At 40.9% G+C, this 23153-nt stretch overlaps 1 protein-coding gene and 1 pseudogene across 5 annotated transcripts in view; both read right to left on the reverse strand.

Annotated features, from left to right (window-relative positions):
* Positions 1-371: 371 nt before the first annotated feature.
* Positions 372-5509, reverse strand: LOC114911702 (von Willebrand factor A domain-containing protein 5A-like; annotated as a pseudogene).
* A 4343-nt stretch (positions 5510-9852) lies between these two features.
* The window catches only part of LOC108928754 (von Willebrand factor A domain-containing protein 5A-like), a 42543-nt gene continuing 29242 nt past the window's right edge, over positions 9853-23153 (reverse strand). For 2 of the 5 annotated variants that reach the window (XM_029255533.1, XM_029255531.1), the window contains exons 2-19: positions 19706-19749; positions 18994-19196; positions 18671-18893; positions 17532-17695; positions 17173-17287; positions 16852-17027; positions 16084-16172; positions 15831-15975; positions 15598-15677; positions 15403-15517; positions 14602-14760; positions 14195-14298; positions 13144-13367; positions 12671-12808; positions 12264-12299; positions 11124-11275; positions 10461-10587; positions 9853-10149 (exon numbers count right to left, since the gene is read on the reverse strand). In XM_029255533.1, coding sequence (XP_029111366.1) covers positions 10085-10149; positions 10461-10587; positions 11124-11275; positions 12264-12299; positions 12671-12808; positions 13144-13367; positions 14195-14298; positions 14602-14760; positions 15403-15517; positions 15598-15677; positions 15831-15975; positions 16084-16172; positions 16852-17027; positions 17173-17287; positions 17532-17695; positions 18671-18893; positions 18994-19196; positions 19706-19748 — 2358 coding nt within the window. In that variant the 5' untranslated portion in view covers position 19749 and the 3' untranslated portion in view covers positions 9853-10084. Of the gene's footprint in view, positions 10150-10460; positions 10588-11123; positions 11276-12263; positions 12300-12670; positions 12809-13143; positions 13368-14194; positions 14299-14601; positions 14761-15402; positions 15518-15597; positions 15678-15830; positions 15976-16083; positions 16173-16851; positions 17028-17172; positions 17288-17531; positions 17696-18670; positions 18894-18993; positions 19197-19705; positions 19754-23153 lie in introns of all 5 variants that reach the window. The other 3 variants (XM_029255532.1, XM_029255530.1, XM_029255529.1) reach the window with 2 other exon arrangements.

The raw sequence follows: 23153 nt of genomic DNA on the forward strand, positions 1-23153 counted from the left end.
TGATAAAAATAAAATGAATGGTGGGAGAAAGACTTGCGGGAACTTATTTCTTTCCCATAGCTCTAAACCAGCAACAAACAATGAAACACAACTGAAATATCTTTTCAGTTTCAAGTACTGTACAAAACACACAGAACTATTAAGGTGTCAACAACACTACAAGAACTTTCAGATGGGCTCTATGTAGTGCCCGTTTTGTTCCAACGAACCCCCACCAGGTGCAGTTGGCGTGAAGGTGTGGGAGCGGTCATGGCCTGGCATACCCATTCACAGGGCTCAAACAAGCTCTGTTTGGAAATCTATACAAACATGACTGCAGTGCAATTTGGATTTTTTTTTTTTTTTTTTTTTAATTCTAAGATGTTCTTTACTTAGTTCATCTTTTCATCCCTCTCCACCTTGGGCTGCATTCTCTCCGATCCAGTGATGAACTGTGGGTGTCCAGAGCCTCCCTCAGCCATGCCATTCACCAGTGCACTGCTGGCCCCCTCCCCAATGCCAAAGGTGAAGCACCTAGATGCAGTGATACTATGAGAATGTGTACACACACAGACACATTCACACACACCAAGGTATCCAGACATACAGTTCACCTGTGGGAGTGAGCATGGCTTTTCACCAGATTAATTACTTCTTTCGTATTTCCTACTTCTCCATCTGTGAACACAAACAACTGGGGGGGGCAAAGAAGTAACAATCAATCATATTGTCCAGGGAAATTACAAGTACATTATGTAGCTATCAGTCTGCTTCAGCAAAATTAAAGCATAATAATGTGATACATTCCTAATTTGCTAGAATGCAGCTACATGTGGAAACAAATGATACCTGTCGTGGATGTGAGGGAAGCAGGGCTTGCTGTAGATGTGTTCTGGAGGGTGGCAGGATTCTGTTCCTCACCAAGTCAGCCTCCATGACTTCACCATCTTACAGCAGATTCCATGGTGGCCTGACAGTATATTCCACACTCTCACTGACCCACAGAGACACAGAAAAACCTTTAATCAGCAATACACAGAAAGACTGGTATGTTCTTTCTTCTTTCAAAAGAGTATAATATTTCACTGGGGTACTCACGGGAAGAAAGACTCGTACTCGAACCAAATCCCAGATGTTGAAGTAACAGCCCAGTGGAAGACTCTTCAACAACAGAAGTAAAGTGTCCTACATAGAGAAGACGGAGAAAAGAGAACAACAGTAAGAGGATGACTCTACTTGCTATCTATGTGTAAATGAACTCTACTGTGTTTCTGTATATTAGTGGATATCAGTGTGTATCACTGTGTATCAGTGTCACTTATCCCTGTTAGCCAGTCTTAATTAGTCCTGCAAACTGAAAAATTTAAAAAAAAGTGGAAATTACACCCTTATGTTATTGTGAAAAAATTCCAATTCCCATGACCTCCACGTTACACGTGTGCCATGTCCTAACAAACATATGATCACCCCACCACTTCTCATTTGTATAGCGGTGACCCAAACAAGGGGCTCAACAATCTCACAAGTACGAGGCCTCCAGCGAACTTTAAACCCATATGGAAAGCGAACAAAACATCCAATCAAAGTCCTAAAGAGTAAAAAATTACTGTCACATATTAAAATTGTATGCAGGTTTACTTTTTCAGTTTGTTCTTAGAAAATGAAATTTTTAAAAAATTTAATTTTTAAAATTTTTAGTTTCAGAGTTTTGCTGAATCACACGCACAAATCATACGTTCTAGCAAACATAGGCCTGTATCCAAAAGCCTTCCTCATCATTTACCCTTGAGGTTTTTTCTTTCAATCAACATTGGGAAAACAGATAAAAGCAATGAATTTTGATTTCATACTATTTCATGTTTCCTCACAATTATAGGTAGAAATTAAAGATTTGCAACTTTATAGTTGCTGTTTTTTCTTCTTAGCTGCCACTGCTGTTTATGGTTTTAGAACCCTCTATAGTGCAGATACTCTAAATCTACAGAAAACCAGATATCAGGAGACTGAATAACACAGAATGACTGTACTCTTATTAGGGTTTTGTTTAGTGAGGATACCCTGGCGCTGCTGATGCGGCTCTTATCCCCACTGTTTTGGTTCATTGGACATTCCATACTTCCAGAGCGATCCACCAGGAATATAAACTCTCCACTGGAAGCAACGTGAGATGATTTTTCAGCCTCAATTACTGGGTAGAAACTCAGCATGGCTACAGTATCACCCATCAATGAACCTAGAGAAAACAGAAAGATCATCAGGAGCTAAACTTGGCAGTACATTTTAAACGCTTCTATAAATCTAATGATCAACCAAAAAAAGTGAAGTACAGCAAAAGCATAATCATTTCTAACTTCCGGCATACGAACACAAACTCACCGGACTGAACACCTGGCTGTCCTGCCTCCAATATGGCCATGGGCTGGTGAGGCTCACTGTAGTACAGCAGGAGTTCCACATCACGGTCAAATCGGTGTCCTGGGGCCAGACTCACCTACAGCGTACAGGTACTCTTGGTAAGACAATGTCATTTCTGACCACCGAAGACAATGAAAAAAACCTTTTATTCACCATGTCTTCCATTTATGTGACCATTTTCCTAAATTGGAAGGATTAGGTCACCGATGTAGCCTGGAATTTTATTTTGTACTGAAGAAAATATAGAAATGAAGCACTATGAATTGGGACAGAAAAAAGGGATGTATAAAGAAAGGGACAAACATGAACAGATGGCCTACTTTGGCCTGAGTTTTGTCCTGGGAGAGGAACGCCAGTGGGGTGAGGGGGCAATTAGACTCCACAGTCTGGACAAAGCTGGGGGTGTAGATGTTCATAGTGAGCGACAGGGTGTATGGCACATCACCAGCCTGCGGAGAAGCCTCTGTTGTCATGCTGCTGCTGCCTGGAAAAGTGTTAATAAAACAATCAAAAGACAAAAAAAAAAAAAAAAAAACAATTCAACAACAGTGGTTGTTTTCAGATACCAAGAATGTAACCATGTTGAGGTATACTTAACACACTTGTATGGGAAAAATCACAGTTAACGTGATTAATCTTCACAACAGTATCTACAACATGCAGCTACAACAGAACGTTAAAAGAAATTCTAATATTGTAATTGTCAAGATTTAACATTTTGAGTACAATAACGATAAAGACATTTAGGATTCCCCTTGTTAGTCACTTGTAAGTGCATATGAAATACGAATGTATTCACCGATTGCTTAATATTCTTACCATCTCTGTGGTTAACCAAACCGTGACATTTGTCAACACTTCAGCACCTTCACTACATATTTACAAATGTATTTACACCTTTCTCACTTTAACCTGTGTCCTGCCAATCAAATAATTAATTATAATAACACAAATACACATACTATATGTACACAATGAGAGCACTGGATGATGAAGAATGCTTGCTAATAAAAACTAGTAAATTATTTCAGCCATGCTAATTGAATTTTCCTAATCAAATTACTTTCAGCACATATCAATACTTACTACTTATATGAAATATGTCTTTGATAAAAGGAATTGCATTTGCTCACCCAAAAAGTCAAACAAGTCAACAACACTAGCTAATATTTAGCTTGCTGTATGCATTCAAAACATGTAGCTGGTAACAGGCAACCATTCCTGTGTACCTGGAGGGGTGTAGCGAGGATTGAGCACAGCAGGCAAACAGAACCTCAGGGCGTGGTCAGCCTGCACAGCCAGTTCACTGACATATCCCACGGTAACAGAGGCAGTCTGTCCAGGAGGAAGACTCCCCACACTCAGTCGAAACACGTCAGAGCTCTCGTCGCTCTCCTCCAGCAGGAAGGCCTCCTGCCCAGAGCTTATGGCATCGTCATACTCTTCCTTTGCCTGATTGAGAGCAAATGATGGAAACATCACACACACACACAAAGATACCCTTCATTACAGCTAGAGGGCCTGTCATGAAATGGATACACTCAGGAATCACCTTCTCCTTCTCTCTGACTTGGGCTTCAATCTCGACGTCCCCGATACGGGCCAGGAACCGGTAAACGGCAGCATTGCTGTCCATGGGGAAGATGAAGATGGCCTCCACGGGATTGGACTCCCGGTTCTCATACTGAAGGGTGGAGTTGACCGATGCCACGTGACCCTGGACGTCTACCTCCACTGACACAGAACTTCAGGGGCACTGAGTGACCGAAGGAAGAAAGGGAACATGATAAAGAGAAACCTGTTTTAATGCAATGATATAAGCTAACTTCTACAAGTCTAAAAATTGTCTCTGTCAGATCTACGACTTCTCACTGTGTTCCTCTTTCTTCCAACACATGTTTCTGTGATTCCAGGTTATGCTACACTATGTAGCCTTTGAATCAATACACATCAATACGTATTGCTTAGAAATCACATTCCAGAGGTCTGTTTACAACTGTGACAAACTCATAGTATTTTGACTCTTATTCATTATCATTCTTCTGTTTCAAGCAACTGGTAACAGTGGTTAGAGCAGCTGCCTTTGGAGGTTTAAATCCCACCTCCAGCTGTAGTACCCTTGAGCAAAGTCTTTGCCCTACATTGCCAAAATTACCCAGCTGTATAAATGGCGAAATAAATGCAGGTGTTGTTTTAAAACTGGAAATTGCTTTCAAGACAAGTGTCAGCTGAGCACATAAATGTAAGCGTTTGAGGAACTCGTACCTGGCTCATTCTTCAGAGTTCTCAATCCACAGGTGGTTGCCATTCTGTCTGGAGTAAAGACACATCACATTATGAAACACTTACTGGCACTTAAAATTTTGTTTTCCATAATCTAGAATTACACTCATTACATAAAAATACCTTAAACCTTCAATTCATGAAATTAAAGTATATATTTTATGCTTATAAAATATATAAGAAATTGCTCCCAACTCCACACTATTGCCACAGTCCCTGAGCTCTTCTCTGGCTGTTACTGAGGCAAAGAGAGAAAGCGCCGCTGTGAGAAAGTAGTGTGTGAACCTCCGGAAATGATGAGGGTTCCTGCATCAACTACCATACTTTCCGGGATGATTCCGTAACTCACAGTTACGGCCATCATCACCTTATAAAAACACGGGATTATAAGTCTATATTTATTAACATTGTGTTACATCCACTGTGGTGATCTACAGCTGCGAGTCTCATGGCCAAGAATAAAATGAAAAATAAAAAAAAATAAAAAAAGAAAGAAAGATATAAGAATTAAGAATATACTCACGCATATTTAATATTAGCCTAGGGAAAAGTGTAAATACTAACTTTAACTTACCTGCCTGGCTGTTAGCGGAATTTCTGTAGTTCCTCCAATTCGTTCCCGTCAGTATTCAAGCCGGAGCAGTTTCGCTTCTAACGCTTGAACTCGGGTGTGCAGAGTTAAAACAGCACCAAAAACGATCGATATCAAGTTGAAAGACGAGCTAAGTGAGCGGAGGTGTGTTTTATGTTTTTGTTACTCGTCCTCTCCAGGCTCTGACATGTCTGGGCGGCAACGGAAGCGAACCGAGTCACACGTTGGCTGTTGAACGTGTCCGTTCAGCGCTTCAGATTTGCATTTAAAGGTCCCACCTCGTGCCTTGGCTTTGCTTTCAAACATCTTGAAAGCGCAGGTTTTCTTACACGGTCAGGGAACAGAGCTCAGGAAGTGGCAAATATGTGATTATCAGTGTAAGAGCAGCTTTTGCTTTGTCTTGGTCGCGTCCGCTAAATGTATTAATATAAATATTTGGAGGAACTCGTACCTCGTTACGTGTCTTTTTTTCGTTGCACCAATAGATCCGCCTATACGTGATAGCCACGCCTACATGTAAATAGCCCCGCCCACAACAAAATGGTCCCGCCCACACGAAAATCGCAACACGCAGTAACTGTACGGTGGAGCAGTGGGTATTAAGACTAGTACACAGTAGTGTAGTAATAATCATTGTACTTTGATTTGGAGAAAGGCATCTGCTACATCAGTAGACGTGAACTAGTGTATCTTAAAGCTTTGTTCTGTCTGTAATGATGTCATCCTGAACTATGAGTAGGTGACATTGGGTTGTTATTTCAGGGATGAAAGAGGGGGAAAAAATGTACTCCATACTTTACAGTGATAAATTCAGCTTGTAGTGTTTCAGTGATGTGTACATCTCACTAGGAACTCTATTCATTTTATGTTTTAAATAATATGAAGCATCTTGAGGTTTGGGAAAGGCCTAAATGCTCCTGGTCACCTAAAACTGATTCAGGTTAACTGCCTGATTTATGACAGAAAAATCAGTGTAAATAACACAGAATGCCTGTCTACACCATAGGGGATACAGCACCTTATTTAACAACTGGCAATGAAGGATAAGTTGAAGGCCTATATAACCTTCTCCAAACTAAAGTCCATGTGGATGTAGGAAAAAGAATGTTGTCCTAACACTCTGCTGTGCTGCTCTATCACTCCTTATTACTGCTGTGTTTTTTTAATAGTGTTACAATGGAAATTCACATGTTAAAGACTTTCTAATATCTAAGACACAGTGGTAACTGGTTTTGAATTTAATGACTCACCTGTGAAGATGATTTTTCATATTGTACTGATAAATAACAAGGAAATACATGTAAATGTTTATTTGGGGAACATTTTTAAATAGTTACTGTTTAATGAAGGGGTGTGGTGGTGCAGTGGGTTTGGCCAGGGCCTGCTCTCCAGTGGGTCTGGGGTTCAAGTCCTATTTGGGGTGCCTTGCGACAGACCGGCGTCCCGTCCTGGGTGTGTCCCCTCCCCCCCTAGCCTTATGCCCTGTGTTGCTGGGTTAGGCTCCTGCTCCCCATGACCCCGTATGGGACATGCAGTTTCAGATGGTGTGTGTGTGTGTGTGTTGTGCTGTATAATATTTCAAGTTTCAAGGTTATTGTCATAGGTACAATTACCATGTACATGTGTCATGAAAATCTTCCTGAATGCTTCTCCACAGACTATGGACAAAGACAATAGAAATGCTGCACAAACAAAACAATGACAATGACGGTGAGGAGTGCAACAGCAATAGCAATAAATAATGGTAACAGTAGTAACAATAAGAACTCAGAACGAGAGAATGAGAATGCTTCAAGTGGCAGTGTAATTTACCAATGCGCTTGGGTGGAGCAGTCCAACTCTAGTTACTAAAGGTGGCACATTGGTTAGTGTTGTATACTCTTACAGCAGTGGGGTAAAAGCTCTTCCTGTACCTAGCTGCGGGTCCGAATAGACCTAAGCCGTTTTGCAGATGATAGGGAAGAGACAAGTGCCTGTGCGGGGTGACTATGGTCTCTCATGATGCGCATCTTTCTGAGGCAGCGTGTGGTTTAGGTGTCCTTGACTGCTGGTAGCTGTGTGCCGATGATTCCCTGGGATGTTTTGACTACCCTCTGTAGGGCATTTTTGTCCTGTATGGAGCAGCTGCCACCGCAGGATGTAATACACCCTGTGAGGACGGACTCCACAGCGCACCCGTAGAAAGTGGTGAGGACTGTAGTGGACATCCTGGCTTTCTTCAGATGCCTGAGGAAGTGGAGACGTTGATGGGCGTTTTTGATGGATGATGCTGTGCGCTCAGTCCATGTGAGTTTGGCAGTGAGGGTGACCCCGAGGAATTTGAAGATGTTGACCCTCTCTACAATGTCCCCTCCTATGTAGATGGGTGCCTGAACCGTATCCTGTTTCCTGAAGTCAATCACCAGCTCTTTAGTTTTACTGACATTGAGAGACAGGTTGTTGTCCTGGCACCACTTTGCCAGGAGCCTCACCTCCTCTCTGTAGCCGTCTCATTGTTGCTGGTGATCAGACCCACAATGGTGGTATCGTCAGCAAACTTCATGATGGTGTTGGAGCCGTGACTGGCCACACAGTCATGCGTGAATAGGGAGTATAGCACTGGGCTCAGGACGCTTCCCTGTGGAGTGCCAGTGTTGAGGATCAGTTGGGAGGAGGTATTACTGCCAATCTGCACACGTGGGGGTCTGTTGGTGAGGAAATCCAGGATTCAATTGCACAATGCGGCACTCAGTCCCTGCCCTAGTAGTTTCTGGATCAGCTTGGTTGGGATGACAGTGTTAAATGCTGAGCTATAGTCTACAAACAATAGCGTTGCATAGCAGTTTTTATTATCCTGGTGAGACAGAATGGTGTGAAGTGTGTGTGATATTGCATCTTCAGTGGATCTGTTGTGGCGGTAGGCAAACTGCAGCAGGTCCAGAGTGTCTGGGATGGTGTCCTTAATGTGTCCCAGCACCAGCCTCTCAAAGCATTTCATTGCAATGGGAGTCAGTGCCACCGGGCGATAGTCATTAAGGCAGCTCTGTTTTTCTTGGGAACGGGGATGATGGTGGTGTTTCTGAAACAAGTGGGTACAGTTGAGCTTTTTAAGGAGGTGTTAAATATGTCCGTGAAGACAGTAGCCAGTTGCTCACTGCATGCTTTGTAATGTATACATAGAGTTAACATGATTACTTATGCACTGCTTACAGATATTAGTGCTGTAAAACATGTTTATGTGGTGATGAAATACTTCACATATTTGACAGTTACATTCTTTTATCCATTATGGCGATGTCTTTAACATTCAAGAGGGGGCGCAGTGGGTTGACCAGATCTTGCTCTCCGGTGGGTCTGGGGTTCGAGTCCCGCTTGGGGTGCCTTGCGACGGACCGGCGTCTCATCCTGGGTGTGTCCCCTCCCCCTCCGGCCTTCCACCCTGTGTTGCCGGGTAAGCTCCGGTTCCCCGCGACCCCGTATGGTACAAGCGGTTCAGAAAATGTGTGTGTGTGTTTTTAACGTTCAAGACACAATAAATCTTTCAGTACAACTAAAGGACGTAAATGAAATTCTTGGTATTAGACATGTATTAATCAATATATCATGTTAAAACACCATGAAATCAAAAGTATCGATAAATAGGTATTTCAATATGTGAAAATGTTACTCTTTTCCAGAAGTTGGAGATTAATAATGAGAGGAATTAAATACTGGAGCAGCATGGCAGTGCAGTGAGTAGTAAAGCACCTGAGATGTTTGGGCATTGGTTTGAATCTAGTTCAGTCTGCATCGAGTTTGTATTTTCTCTCCTCTTGTGCATGAGTTTCCTTTGGGTGCTCCGGTTTCCTCCCACAGCCAAAAGATATGCAGTTCACGGTCAACTGATGACAGTAAATTGCCTGAAATGGGTGAGAATTTGTGGCTAGCCTGTTATGAACTGGTGTCCCATCCAGGGTGTACACCCCCTCTGCCTTGGGCCCAGTGATTCTGGGATAGGCTGTGGACCCCTGCTACACTGATCACGACAAGCAGTTAATGGAAATTGATGGAATGAGGAAGTGATCACTCTTGCAGATCAAGGTTCCACAGGTTCAGCTGAAGACCCAGGAATGAGTTAAAGGAAAGAGAACCCACTTGAATGTTAGTCAAGCAATACCTCAACTTAGAAACCTATTACACTGCAAAAGTAAAAAATCTCCTGCATTCTTCCATTCTCCTTTGGGTGTGTCAAGCCAGTATAACCAACCTAGTTGGCTTTATTGCTGTTGAAGTGCTGTGGTTGCTTTTAAAGATTACTATGCTACTAACTGCTAATAAAATGGGACTTTAACAAATTTAAGATTGCAGTGATTAAAAGACTGCTCCTGTTTCAGTTAAGTAATTTACTAAGAGAATGACTGAATTAGGCGATGCTCGTCATTCCCTTTCAGTACGCTTTGTATCAACGTTGGACCCCAACATGGCCTACCGCCAACTACGCTTGTAAAACATGTATCTGTGGTGATGAAATACTTCACATATTTGACAGTTACACTCTTTACAATATTTTTTGATTTAACACATGTGATGAGTGGAGTCATGCACAAACCATGAGGTTAGAATCATTTGATTATACAGTATTTATTGTTTTTTTTTTTTGCCCCTGCAATAAAGGCTATCGTTAATGAACATGCCAAGGCATCAAACTGATTCTAAAAGCTTGGGGATTTGAGCAGTTGGAATATTTAATGTTGAAACATTAATACTCTCACAGCTAGGGTCATTCTTTCTTTTTCGGTAGCTGGACACCAACAATGGGAGTGTTTAGGAAGCGGTTCACTCTCGCAAGCCAAGGGTCTACAGTTTCACCTGGAGGCCCAGGAAGGAGTTTCCAGCTGCCACAAACTCTGTTAAATCAAACCCTGAAACACAAGAACAGTACACTGAACACACATCCTAAACAAATCCAGCACTCCCCATATATTCTGTACAATTATATACACACTTAATATTTGTTCTCATAATCCATTGATATACATATAAGCCTGTCCTCACTGCATGTATTTCAACCACTATAGAACACATTTTAAAACTCCTTGAAAAATTATATATATAGCCTATACACATTTCTCAAGAATACAGTTCGAAGTAAAGAGGTATCTTTAGAATGCCTGCTATCATATTCTTTAATGTATATGAATATAAGTGAAAGAACGAAAGAGTTCTTCTATACCTGACTGAGCTCTGACCCAGGTCATTGCTTTTTTAGCCACAAACTGCCACTCATCCCTGGATTCAGCCTTATATCCATGCAGCCATAGAACTGCCAACACTGTGGCCCAGACTGAAGAAAACTCAGGCTGGGGAGGGAAACACAACATATGTTCTTGGTGTAATTAACAGTAAGCATCCACTAAATGAACTGCATCTCCTTTGGGATTACCAGATACAGTCATTTTTTTAAAAATTAGTTTTCTGACCAGCACAAGGTCACAGCAACACACAGACAAAGACAATACAGTTCCAGAAGGGTGTCTAGACATTCTAGAAGTTAGAACTGCCATGTAAAGCAAATGGGTTGGGAAAAATTTACACACTTGAGTCATCCATGGATGTGGTGTACACCACAACAAAATACGTTTCTCTGCCAAATATTCAAGAGTAGTTGGCCTACATACCATGGCATCATCAAGAACGGAGTTCGGGTTGAGTTTTAACAAGAGAAGAGGTGGTGAGATATTATTTGTTAGAGATTTCTTTGATAGTTGCGTGCACCCCGGTCCAGGAAGTGTGTATCTTATCACATTCCCAGAATAAATTTATCAACTACTGATTCACTAATGTAAGGAATTTTACAGCAAAGAATCTGCATGTGAACCCTCTTAGACCCTATTACCTTTCCAGGTGATGCTTTGACCACTTCCTCTTCCTGTTTTCCAAGGATTGAAGCCAGAGATTGTTGGAGATCCCAGGACCCATCAGCCCTCTGCAGACCAATCAGGTCTACCATTGGATCTTCAGGTTCTTCCACAGAAATATTTGCTTGTTCTATAATGTTTTTGTGAAAGTGATTAAAAAAAGGTAATTATACAAGCAAATTTAAAATAAATTTTATATATATTATAAAATATATTTTTACCAACAAAATAACATAAATGGTTATATCTGTAATTTATGTAATTGGTATGGGAATCAGAATAAAATCCAAAATCTATAAACTTTGACCACAATAAGCAAATGCCATCAATGGAAACGTTATCAGATTATTGCCGTGTACAAAAATTACATGTTTGGGAAAAGTTTCACTTTTCTCCAACATGAACACACTGAGTCCTAAACCTACGAACACAATTGGTACCGGAAGTCTGTTTGTAACTTGATTTGTTTGTATCTCCAAAGTTGCTTTTACCAGTAAGTATACACACACACACACACACACACACACACACACACACACACACACACACACACACACACACACACATTTTCTGAACCGCTTGTCCCATACGGGGTTGCAGGGAACCGGAGCTTACCCGGCAACACAGGGCGTAAGGCCGGAGGGGAAGGGGACACACCCAGGATGGGATGCCAGCCGCCGCAAGGCACCCCAAGTAGGACTCAAACCCCAGGCCCACTGGAGAGCAGGACCCGGTCCAACCCACTGCCCCACCGCACCCCCCAACCACTCAGTAACAATCAATAAATTAACCAAATGTTCTCATTTTAATGTAACTCAAATATTTTAATTATTGAAAACAGTATATTCTCTCCACAAACCCATAATATATGCCAACTTTTCAATGATTAATCTAATAAACATTTACAATGTTTGTCATTTTACTGCTCAAGACCAGTACACACAGCCTGTAAACACCACTACTGTTTTGTGGACAATTAATATCAGCAAAGCAAAAACACCTTCACTCCACAACAGACAAGTTTTATAAGGAATGGTGAATGAAACGCAACTGAACTAGGAAATGTTTGTATCTTTAAAAAAAATTTTTAAAAAAAGTAGTTATTATAAAATTCTGACCTGCATAATCTTCACATTCACCCTCCTCACTGGATGCTGAGGAGAAAAACATTAAACTGTGCTTCATTCAGAATATTATGACACACATCTCTCTCAAAATGGATAGACATCTTGAAAATGCTTTAGCCCAGGAGTAAGACTCTCCCATGTTCATATACTGAATTCATACACCCTCCTCACTATTGTTTACACCAAACTTTTTTTTTTTTAATAAAATTCTGAACATAAGAACAAATGACTGACATGAATAAGACAGCATACAAAAGCAACCCAAGATATGTGTTAATGCATATACTGTACTCCACATTGTGTCAGCTTACAGAAATTTGTAAAATCAAATCTTTACAAAAGATTAGGCCAGAGGTTTCTGACCTGAAAGGCTGGACCTAAAGAGGGTTGATACTTACAAGAACGCTGCTCATCAGTGTCACAAGAATGATCAGAAGACGGTGCGGCGCAACATTCAGGGGACTGTACGTAGAGGCCACAGTCGATTAAGCCCATAGAAGGGGCCTTACCACAAATAGAATTTACAGGATAACTTCCTAGAATAAAAAAAAAAAAAAAAAAAAACAGATTCTAATACTCGACTGTCAATAAAACAACCATTACCTTGGTTATTTGAATAATAAGAACTATAATAAATGCGGCTGTTATACAGGTTATAGAGATCTCAGAGGTTCACAAAGTAAATTTTCACCAGAGAAAATGTAACAAGAGGTTAGGCTGGACATATTTTCAAATTAAAAAAGGGCAAACAGCACACTGGACATTTGCCTTTACTAGTGGAATGTATCCTAGAAGATACTGAACATCTATTGTTAATATCAAAAGATAACATCTATATTCAGTGTTGTCAGGCTCCCTGCAAAGCTGTTACCTGCAAATAGACTCCTTGCTGCCATAAGTCTGCGCTGTAGGGGCCCCTGGACCGGCTCCTTGTTCTCCCTGTTGACTCCAATGAACGCAGTGTAGGAGGAGCTCACTCCTGACTGGATGCTCAGCTCTACTGCTCTCTCTTTCGCACTCTTGTCATCTCCCTCTCTCACCTTCCCTTCCAGGTCCACAATGGCTTTTCGGGCCCCCAGTCTGTGCAGCAGCATGCTACAAGGCCACACAAACAAACAAACTGATTACAAAACGACAGCAGACGAAGCCTTAGATGTGCGTGTGCCAGTCTGTGTGCAACGCAGGAATTTCCCCCTTGGCCCTGATGCACTTAAATTTGGTGCATTACTTACTTGACATGAGACCATAGTTGTCTGCAGTTAAGCAAACTACCTAGCGTGGAAAATATCATTTCATTCATGAGCTTGCCATTCCAGGGCTAAACAGTGGGTGCTATTAAATAGTCTAGTTAGAATTATGAAGTAGAATGTGATTATATGCTTGTGTAAATTTACTTTGTCTTACACTAAAATACCAAGAACTGGTGCAACTTTGAGGCTCTCCGTGAGAGTGGTGGAGTAAGCGTGGCAAAGAATAAAATGGAAAATTATACATGTCGGAACAGGAGCCCTTGTATCTTGAATATTACAAACAGGATAGGACAGGAATTTCTCATATTGTTATGAAGCTCTGAATATTGACCATTTTATCAGTACTGACTGGAGGGACAGAGGACATCCCAGACTGGGGAGAAAAAGTGTTTACTTTGAACAGAGGGGGTGCAGTCCCCCACTCTTCCCACCACTGATATCCACACTGTAATATATGTAAAGTATGTCTCAATTTCTTAACCAAACACTGTAGGAAACACCACCCCTGCATTTTTTTTGTTCATCACAACAACAAAAATCAAATGAATACAAATCCAGTGTTCTCTGGAAAAAACTACATTTGGTGCCCTGGCCTTTGGCCTTACTAACACATCAATTGTCCAGGCCCAATATCTGTGCCCTTAAAAATTAACTCTGAAGTCTGATTATTACCTGTTGTCAGCATCTGGCTTCAGGTTAAAGCTGATTTTGTTCTCAAAAGGTTTATCTTCAACAATGTAATGGAGACTCACTGAACCAGACATATTGCTGGCATTCTGAGACACAAAAAGAAGGAAAAATGAATATAATACAGCAGTATGCAAAACTTCAGGTACCCCTAGTCAAAGTGCATTTTTCACTGAATTGCTAAGTGAAAAGACCACAAAAAAAAAAAAAAAAGACCTCTGTAAAATACAATGTTTCCAGTACTGTACTTTCTGTCAGAAAGAGACTAAACCAAGATGGATTAAACAAATCCAAGAAACTAATGTCCCCCAAGTCAGTAAACAAACTGATGCTGCCTGGCATTCATATATATCAGTTATATTACTGGAGAGAAGAAAAGTTACACTCCAGACCTGTCCTGTGAGCTGGAAATACTGTATGACTCGCTTCAGGTTGAAGAGCACATTAACAGGAGGCGAGAGAGGGGTGACTGAAACTTCTGCTGGAATGTTCCACTTCATTGCAATGTCCTTTGCCACAGGATTCAACGCATACTGTAGGGACTGCATAACCTGAATCAGAGAAGAACAGCAGTGTTAGTGCAAAGGATTACTTTTCCAATCCATAGTGCAGTAAAAAGGGGAAAAAAGTAACAATTCTGCAGCTAATGACTTGCAAATAACTTAGTGTTGACTTGTCTTTTCTAGCAGTATTAATTAGAATATTCGAACTCTTCATAAAACAAGAATTTCAATCAGAAACATGATGGTGCAGCAGAGAGTGCTGGTGCTTTACAGGGAATGAGCAGTTGATAAAAATAAAATGAATGGTGGGAGAAGGACTTGCGGGAACTTATTTCTTTCCCATAGCTCTAAATCAGCAACAAACAATGAAACACAACTGAAATATCTTTTCAGTTTCAAGTACTGTACAAAACACACAGAACTATTAAGGTGTCAACAACACTACAAGAACTTTCAGATGGGCTCTATGTAGTGCCCGTTTTGTTCCAACGAACCCCCCACCAGGTGCAGTTGGCCGTGAAGGTGTGGGAGCGGTCATGGCCTGGCATACCCATTCACAGGGCTCAAACAAGCTCTGTTTGGAAATCTATACAAACATGACTGCAGTGCAATTTGGATTTTTTTTTTTTTTTTTTTTAATTCTAAGATGTTCTTTCCATTACTTAGTTCATCTTTTCATCCCTCTCTCACCTTGGGCTGCATTCTCTCCGATCCAGTGATGAACTGTGGGTGTCCAGAGCCTCCCTCAGCCATGCCATTCACCAGTGCACTGCTGGCCCCCTCCCCAATGCCAAAGGTGAAGCACCTAGATGCAGTGATACTATGAGAATGTGTACACACACAGACAAATTCACACACACCAAGGTATCCAGACATACAGTTCACCTGTGGGAGTGAGCATGGCTTTTCACCAGATTAATTACTTCTTTCGTATTTCCTACTTCTCCATCTGTGAACACAAACAACTGGGGGGGGCAAAGAAGTAACAATCAATCATATTGTCCAGGAAATTACAAGTACATTATGTAGCTATCAGTCTGCTTCAGCAAAATTAAAGCATAATAATGTGATACATTCCTAATTTGCTAGAATGCAGCTACATGTGGAACAAATGATACCTGTCGTGGATGTGAGGGAAGGCAGGGCTTGCTGTAGATGTTCTGGAGGGGTGGCAGGATTTCTGTTCCTCCCAAGTCAGCCTCCATTGACTTCACCATCTCTACAGCAGATTCCATGGTGGCCTGAGTATATTCCACACTCTCACTGACCCACAGAGACACAGAAGAACCTTTTAATCAGCAAATACACAGAAATACTGGTAATGTTCTTTCTTCTTTCTCAAAGAGTATAATATTTTCACTGGGTACTCACGGGAAGAAAGACTCGTACTCCGAACCAAATCCATAGATGTTGAAGTAACAGCCCAGTGGAAGACTCTTCAACAACAGAAGTAAAGTGTCCTACATAGAGAAGACGTGAGAGAAGAGAACAATAGTAAGAGGATGACTCTACTTGGTATCTATTGTGTTTCTGTATATCAGTGGATATCAGTGTGTATCAGCGTCACTTATCCCTGTTAGCCAGTCTTAATTAGTTCCTGCAAACCGACAGATTTCAAAAAAGTGGAAAATTATGCCATTATTTCTATTGTGAAAAAATTCCAGTTCCCAATGACCTCCACGTCACGCATGTGCCATGTCCTACGTTCCAGCAAACATAGGCCTGTATCCAGAAGCCTTCCTCATCATTTTACCCTTGAGGTTTTTTCTTTCAATCAACATTGGGAAAACAGATAAAAGCAATGAATTTTGATTTCATACTATTTCATGTTTCCTCACAATTATAGGTAGAAATTAGTTAAAGATTTGCAACTTTAAACATGCTGTTTCATCTTCTTGGTCACCGCTGCTGCTGATGGTTTCAGGACCCTCTATAGTGCAGATATTCTAAATTTACAGAATAACAATGAACTATTCACTGAAATTTAATTTGTCAAGGTTCTAATGTGAATAAAATAATTAAATAATTTAACAAGAAGTGATATTAATTTCAGACAAGATACATGAAAACCAGATATCAGGAGACTGAATAACACAGAATGACTGTACTCTTATTACGGTTTTGTTTTAGTGAGGATACCCTGGCGCTGCTGATGCGGCTCTTATCCCCACTGTTTTGGTTCATTGGACATTCCATACTTCCAGAGCGATCCACCAGGAATATAAACTCTCCACTGGAAGCAACGTGAGATGATTTTTCAGCCTCAATTACTGGGTAGAAACTCAGCATGGCTACAGTATCACCCATCAATGAACCTAGAGAAAACAGAAAAGATCATCAGGAGCTAAACTTGGCAGTACATTTTAAACGCTTCTATAAATCTAATGATCAACCAAAAAAAGTGAAGTACAGCAAAAGCATAATCATTTCTAACTTCCGGCAATACAAACACAAACTCACCGGACTGAACACCTAGCTGTCCTGCCTCCAATATGGCCATGGGCTGGTGAGGCTCACTGTAGTACAGCAGGAGTTCCACATCACGGTCAAATCGGTGTCCTGGGGCCAGACTCACCTACAGCGTACAGGTACTCTTGGTAAGACAATGTCATTTCTGACCACCGAAGACAATGAAAAAAACCTTTTATTCACCATGTCTTCCATTTATGTGACCATTTTCCTAAATTGGAAGGATTAGGTCACCGATGTAGCCTGGAATTTTATTTTGTACTGAAGAAAATATAGAAATGAAGCACTATGAATTGGGACAGAAAGAAGGGATGTATAAAGAAAGGGACAAACATGAACAGATGGCCTACTTTGGCCTGAGTTTTGTCCTGGGAGAGGAACGCCAGTGGGGTGAGGGGGCAATTAGACTCCACACTCTGGACAAAGCTGGGGGTGTAGATGTTCATAGTGAGCGATAGAGTGTATGGCACATCACCAGCCTGTGGAGAAGCCTCTGTTGTCATGCTGCTGCTGCCTGGAAAAGTGTTAATAAAACAATCAAAAGACAAAAAAAAAAAAAAAAAACAATTCAACAACAGTGGTTGTTTTCAGATACCAAGAATGTAACCATGTTGAGGTATACTTAACACACTTGTATGGGAAAAATCACAGTTAACGTGATTAATCTTCACAACAGTATCTACAACATGCAGCTACAACAGAACGTTAAAAGAAATTCTAATATTGTAATTGTCAAGATTTAACATTTTGAGTACAATAACGATAAAGACATTTAGGATTCCCCTTTTAAGTCACTTTGTAAGAGCATATGAAATATGAATGTATTCACCAGATTGCTTAATATTCTTACCATCTCTGTGGTCAACCAAACCGTGACATTTGTCAACACTTCAGCACCTTCACTACATATTTACAAATGTATTTACACCTTTCTCACTTTAACCTGTGTCCTGTCAAATCAAATAAATTAATTATAATAACACAAATACACATACTATATGTACACAATGAGAGCACTGGATGATTAAGAATGCTTGCTAATACACACACACACACATTTTCAGAACCACTTGTCCCATACAGGGTCACAGGGAACCGGAGCCTAACCCGGCAACACAGGGCGTAAGGCCGGAGGGGGAGGGGACACACCCAGGACGGGACGCCAGTCCGTCGCAAGGCACCCCAAGCGGGACTCGAACCCCAGACCCACCGGAGAGCAAGACTGCGGTCCAACCCACTGCGCCACCGCGCACCCCATTGCTCGTTAGTAACAACTAGTAAATTATTTCAGCCATGTTAATTGAATTTTCCTAATCAAATGACTTTCAGCACATTTCAGTACTTACTACTTATATGAAATATGTCTTTGATAAAACGAATTGCATTTGCTCACCCAAAAAGTCAAAGAAGTCAACAACACTAGCTAATATTTAGCTTGCTGTATGGATTCAAAACATGTAGCTGGTAACAGGCAACCATTCCTGTGTACCTGCAGGGGTGTAGCGAGGATTGAGCACAGCAGGCAAACAGAACCTCAGGGCGTGGTCAGCCTGCACAGCCAGTTCACTGACATATCCCACGGTAACAGAGGCAGTCTGTCCAGGAGGAAGACTCCCCACACTCAGTCGAAACACGTCAGAGCTCTCGTCGCTCTCCTCCAGCAGGAAGGCCTCCTGCCCAGAGCTTATGGCATCGTCATACTCTTCCTTTGCCTGATTGAGAGCAAATGATGGAAACATCACACACACATACAAAGATACCCTTCATTACAGCTAGAGGGCCTGTCATGAAATCGAAACACTCAGGAATCACCTTCTCCTTCTCTCTGACTTGGGCTTCAATCTCGACGTCCCCGATACGGGCCAGGAACCGGTAAACGGCAGCATTGCTGTCCATGGGGAAGATGAAGATGGCCTCCACGGGATTGGACTCCTGGTTCTCATACTGAAGGGTGGAGTTGACCGATGCCACGTGACCCTGGACGTCTACCTCCACTGACACAGACTTCAGGGGCACTGAGTGACCGAAGGAAGAAAGGGAACATGATAAAGAGAAACCTGTTTTAATGCAATGATATAAGCTAACTTCTACAAGTCTAAAAATTGTCTCTGTCAGATCTACGACTTCTCACTGTGTTCCTCTTTCTTCCAACACATGTTTCTGTGATTCCAGGTTATGCTACACTATGTAGCCTTTGAATCAATACACATCAATACGTATTGCTTAGAAATCACATTCCAGAGGTCTGTTTACAACTGTGACAAACTCATAGTATTTTGACTCTTATTCATTATCATTCTTCTGTTTCAAGCAACTGGTAACAGTGGTTAGAGCAGCTGCCTTTGGAGGTTTAAATCCCACCTCCAGCTGTAGTACCCTTGAGCAAAGTCTTTGCCCTACATTGCCAAAATTACCCAGCTGTATAAATGGCGAAATAAATGCAGGTGTTGTTTTAAAACTGGAAATTGCTTTCAAGACAAGTGTCAGCTGAGCACATAAATGTAAGCGTTTGAGGAACTCGTACCTGGCTCATTCTTCAGAGTTCTCAATCCACAGGTGGTTGCCATTCTGTCTGGAGTAAAGACACATCACATTATGAAACACTTACTGGCACTTAAAATTTTGTTTTCCATATTCAAGAATTACACTCATTATATAAAAATACCTTAAACCTTTAATTTATGAAAGGTTTCAAGATAGAGCTGAAAAAAAGGTTCAGTTTTGTTGGCATTTTATACATCGTAACATTAGTATATACTTACTATTGTATTACAAAATGTGTGTGTTATATATGGTAATATTTTAAATATCTTTACACATGTTCTCTGGTGTGGTTGGACTCAGACATTACAGCAGTGGACAAAACATATTCAGCTCTGTCATGAAAGTTACATGGTAAACTCCTGGTAAATAATAATATGACACAATTCGTAGTGTGCATGGTATTAAGGACACTTTACTGATCTGGTTTCTGACCCAAGGGACTGGAAACAGAGAAATGGCTGTGGATTGCTGACTACAACCATAAAACTCTGGTGATGTAATACTTCTTGGAAACTAATTACTGTAAAGATCACCCTGCTGCCTCCCAACGCTCACCTGGCACATTCAAACAGTTAACCCATCACAACTCCATACTCTATAAACTACCTTCAGTTTACAGCCCATTTTTTTAGTCCTGTACTCCTGTTCTGTGTTGTACCATGGTCTCCAGAGAAACGACATTTCGTTCCACTGTATACAAGCTATATAGAGGAATGACAATAAAAACAACTTGGACTTGTTAAGTCAAAGTCAACTTTGTCATTCCCACAATATGTTTCGAACATACATAGGAGTGATACAGCGTTTCTCTTGGACCAAGGATGTGACATTGGAGACAACATGTACTATTACTACAACAGCATATACTATTACAACTACAGCCATTTACCATAACTAACTACCAAACTAAAAACACTATGGGATAAAGTGCAGCGGCGTGGTTGGTTCAATAAACAGCAATGTTAACAGATTTTGAAGTGGTAGGACGATCTTTGCAGTGTCATTCTGGATGGGGGTGTGTGGGTGTAGAGGTCAGAGTTCAGAAGTCAGGTATGTTAAGCGTGGTTAAGAGTGTTCAGGATCCAGACAGCTTGAGAGAAAGGGTTAAGGGTTACACAACATGAAAATATTTTACTGTCAAAACAGTTTCAAGGTGGTTCAAGTACCATTGAACTTACCATTTACATTTAACAGATGCTTTTCTCCAAAGCAACTTGCAGTGTTGAGGTTACAAGTATTTATACATCTGAGTAATTTTGCTGGAGCAATTTAGGGTAAGTACATTGCTCAAGGATACTACAGCCACAGGTGAGGCTCTAACCACTACACTACCATATAGAAGTTAAGGATTTTTTTGCGGAGGAAAGGGAAGGATATTTTGCAAAGCGTTGACATCGGACGGAGCAGAAAGCAGAACTGCAGGAGGTGTCAACACTTATTGTCATGTACTAACTTGCAGCCAGTTCTCAGTAGAACTGCGGTTTTCATGCTAAAACATTTGCGCACTCAGACTGTGTTGGTTGCAGGTAATAATGATCACCTGGATAGTTTTCTTGGTAAGGGAAGGTGAGGGAAGGTACAGGTATGGATGGTATGGTAATGCAGTGAATAGCACTGTTAGCTCACAGCACCTGGATGGTGTGAGAGTTTGTAGGTTCACACCCTGCTAAATTTGTGAGGAGTTTGCATGATCTCAGTGTTCTCACTGGTTTCTTCCCACAGTCCTAACATATATGTTTCAGGGAAATTTGTGACTTCAATAATCGCGTCATAGCCATGGACAGTGAAGTGCAATATGGAAGATAAAACTAAGTAAATGATCTATAAAACACTGCATTTTTAGAAGATCTGTGTGTTCCTAATGGCAACATGTATTAGAATACGCCTTTGCACAGCCGCTACTCCGGCACTGTATGCGATTGTGTAGCTTATTATAAAAATTTTTTTTAAAAAAAGAAAAATTCACAAGGAGGTTATCAGGATTCATCTATCCTGCGTTTTATGCACCTACCTGAGCGATGAATATTGGTACATCAAGTGGAAAGTAACAAACTAGGTTTACTTAATCACATGTCTGCAGCCATGTCTCTTAATGTAATTCACAAATTGTATTTTTGCTGAGATGTATGTCGCTTTAGAGAAAAGCATCTACTAAATGAATAAATGTAAATGTAGAATGTCTGTTTCATTGCCTTTTAATCCCCAGGTTGTCTATTCAAATCCCATTCGTGCTGTAGTGCCCTTGAAAAAGGTGCTTCTGCTCAGTTACTCCACTAAATGCCCTGGGTAAAACAAGGCCTTGGGAACATTAACTATATTGCGAGGCAAAATAACAAGCAAAATATGCACCTACTTACCATGCCTCCCTGCAAACATGCACCCAGGTAAGAAACACAAGGATGGAGCAAATACTTTTTCAAATCACTGTATTACTTATCCAATGTATTGTCACTGGGTGCTTGTCTAATTCGCGGACACGAGGATCGCCGGAACATCGAAGGACAATCACACTCGTTTAGTCATATCAGAATCAGAATCAGAATGAGCTTTATTGCCAAGTATGTTCGCACATACAAGGAATTTGTCTTGGTGACAGGAACTACCACAGCACAGACAGAATGACAGTGACAAGACAGGTGAGAAGATAGAGTATGTGAGTATATTTAGTGAGTATGTGAGTATATTTAATAAAAAGAACAATTTCACTGATTCTTAATGCCACTTAAAATTTTATTTTCCATTATCTAGAATTACACTCATTATATAAAAATACCTTAAACCTTTAATTCATGAAGTTAAAGTATATACACTGCCTGGCCAAAAAAAGTCACCACCTGGATTTAACTAAGCAAATAGCAAAGAGCCTTCCATTGGATAATTACTGCACTGATTAATTTGTTTCAGCTGGCAACAAGTTATTTAACTCTAACTGATGCAGTGAGTAGCTTCTTATTTCTTAAACAACCATGTCGGAAGACATATCCTGTGGTCGTGGAAAAGCTGTTACTCTGTTTCAGAAGGGTCAAATTATTGGCCTGCATCAAGCAAAGAAAACAACTAAGGAGATTGCTGAAACTACTAAAATTGGGTTAAGAACTGTCCAAAACATTATTAAAACCTGGAAGGATAGTGCTGAACCATCATCGTCGAGGAAGAAATGTGGTCGGAAAAAAATTTTGAATGATCATGATCAGAGATCACTTAAACGTTTGGTGAAATCAAATCGTAAAAAAACAGCAGAACTCCCAGCTATGCTTAACAGCAAAAGTAAGAGCATTTCCACACACACACAATGTGAAGAGAATTCAAGGGATTGGGACTAAACAGCTGTGTAGTCTTAAGAAAACCTCTTGTCAGTGAGGCTGATCAGAAAAAAAGGCTTCAATTTGCTAAGGAGCATAAAGACTGGCCTCTGGAGCAACGGAAAA

This window comes from Scleropages formosus, chromosome 10 (genome assembly GCF_900964775.1).
Source record: "Scleropages formosus chromosome 10, fSclFor1.1, whole genome shotgun sequence".
NCBI classification, from domain to species: Eukaryota; Metazoa; Chordata; class Actinopteri; order Osteoglossiformes; family Osteoglossidae; genus Scleropages; species Scleropages formosus.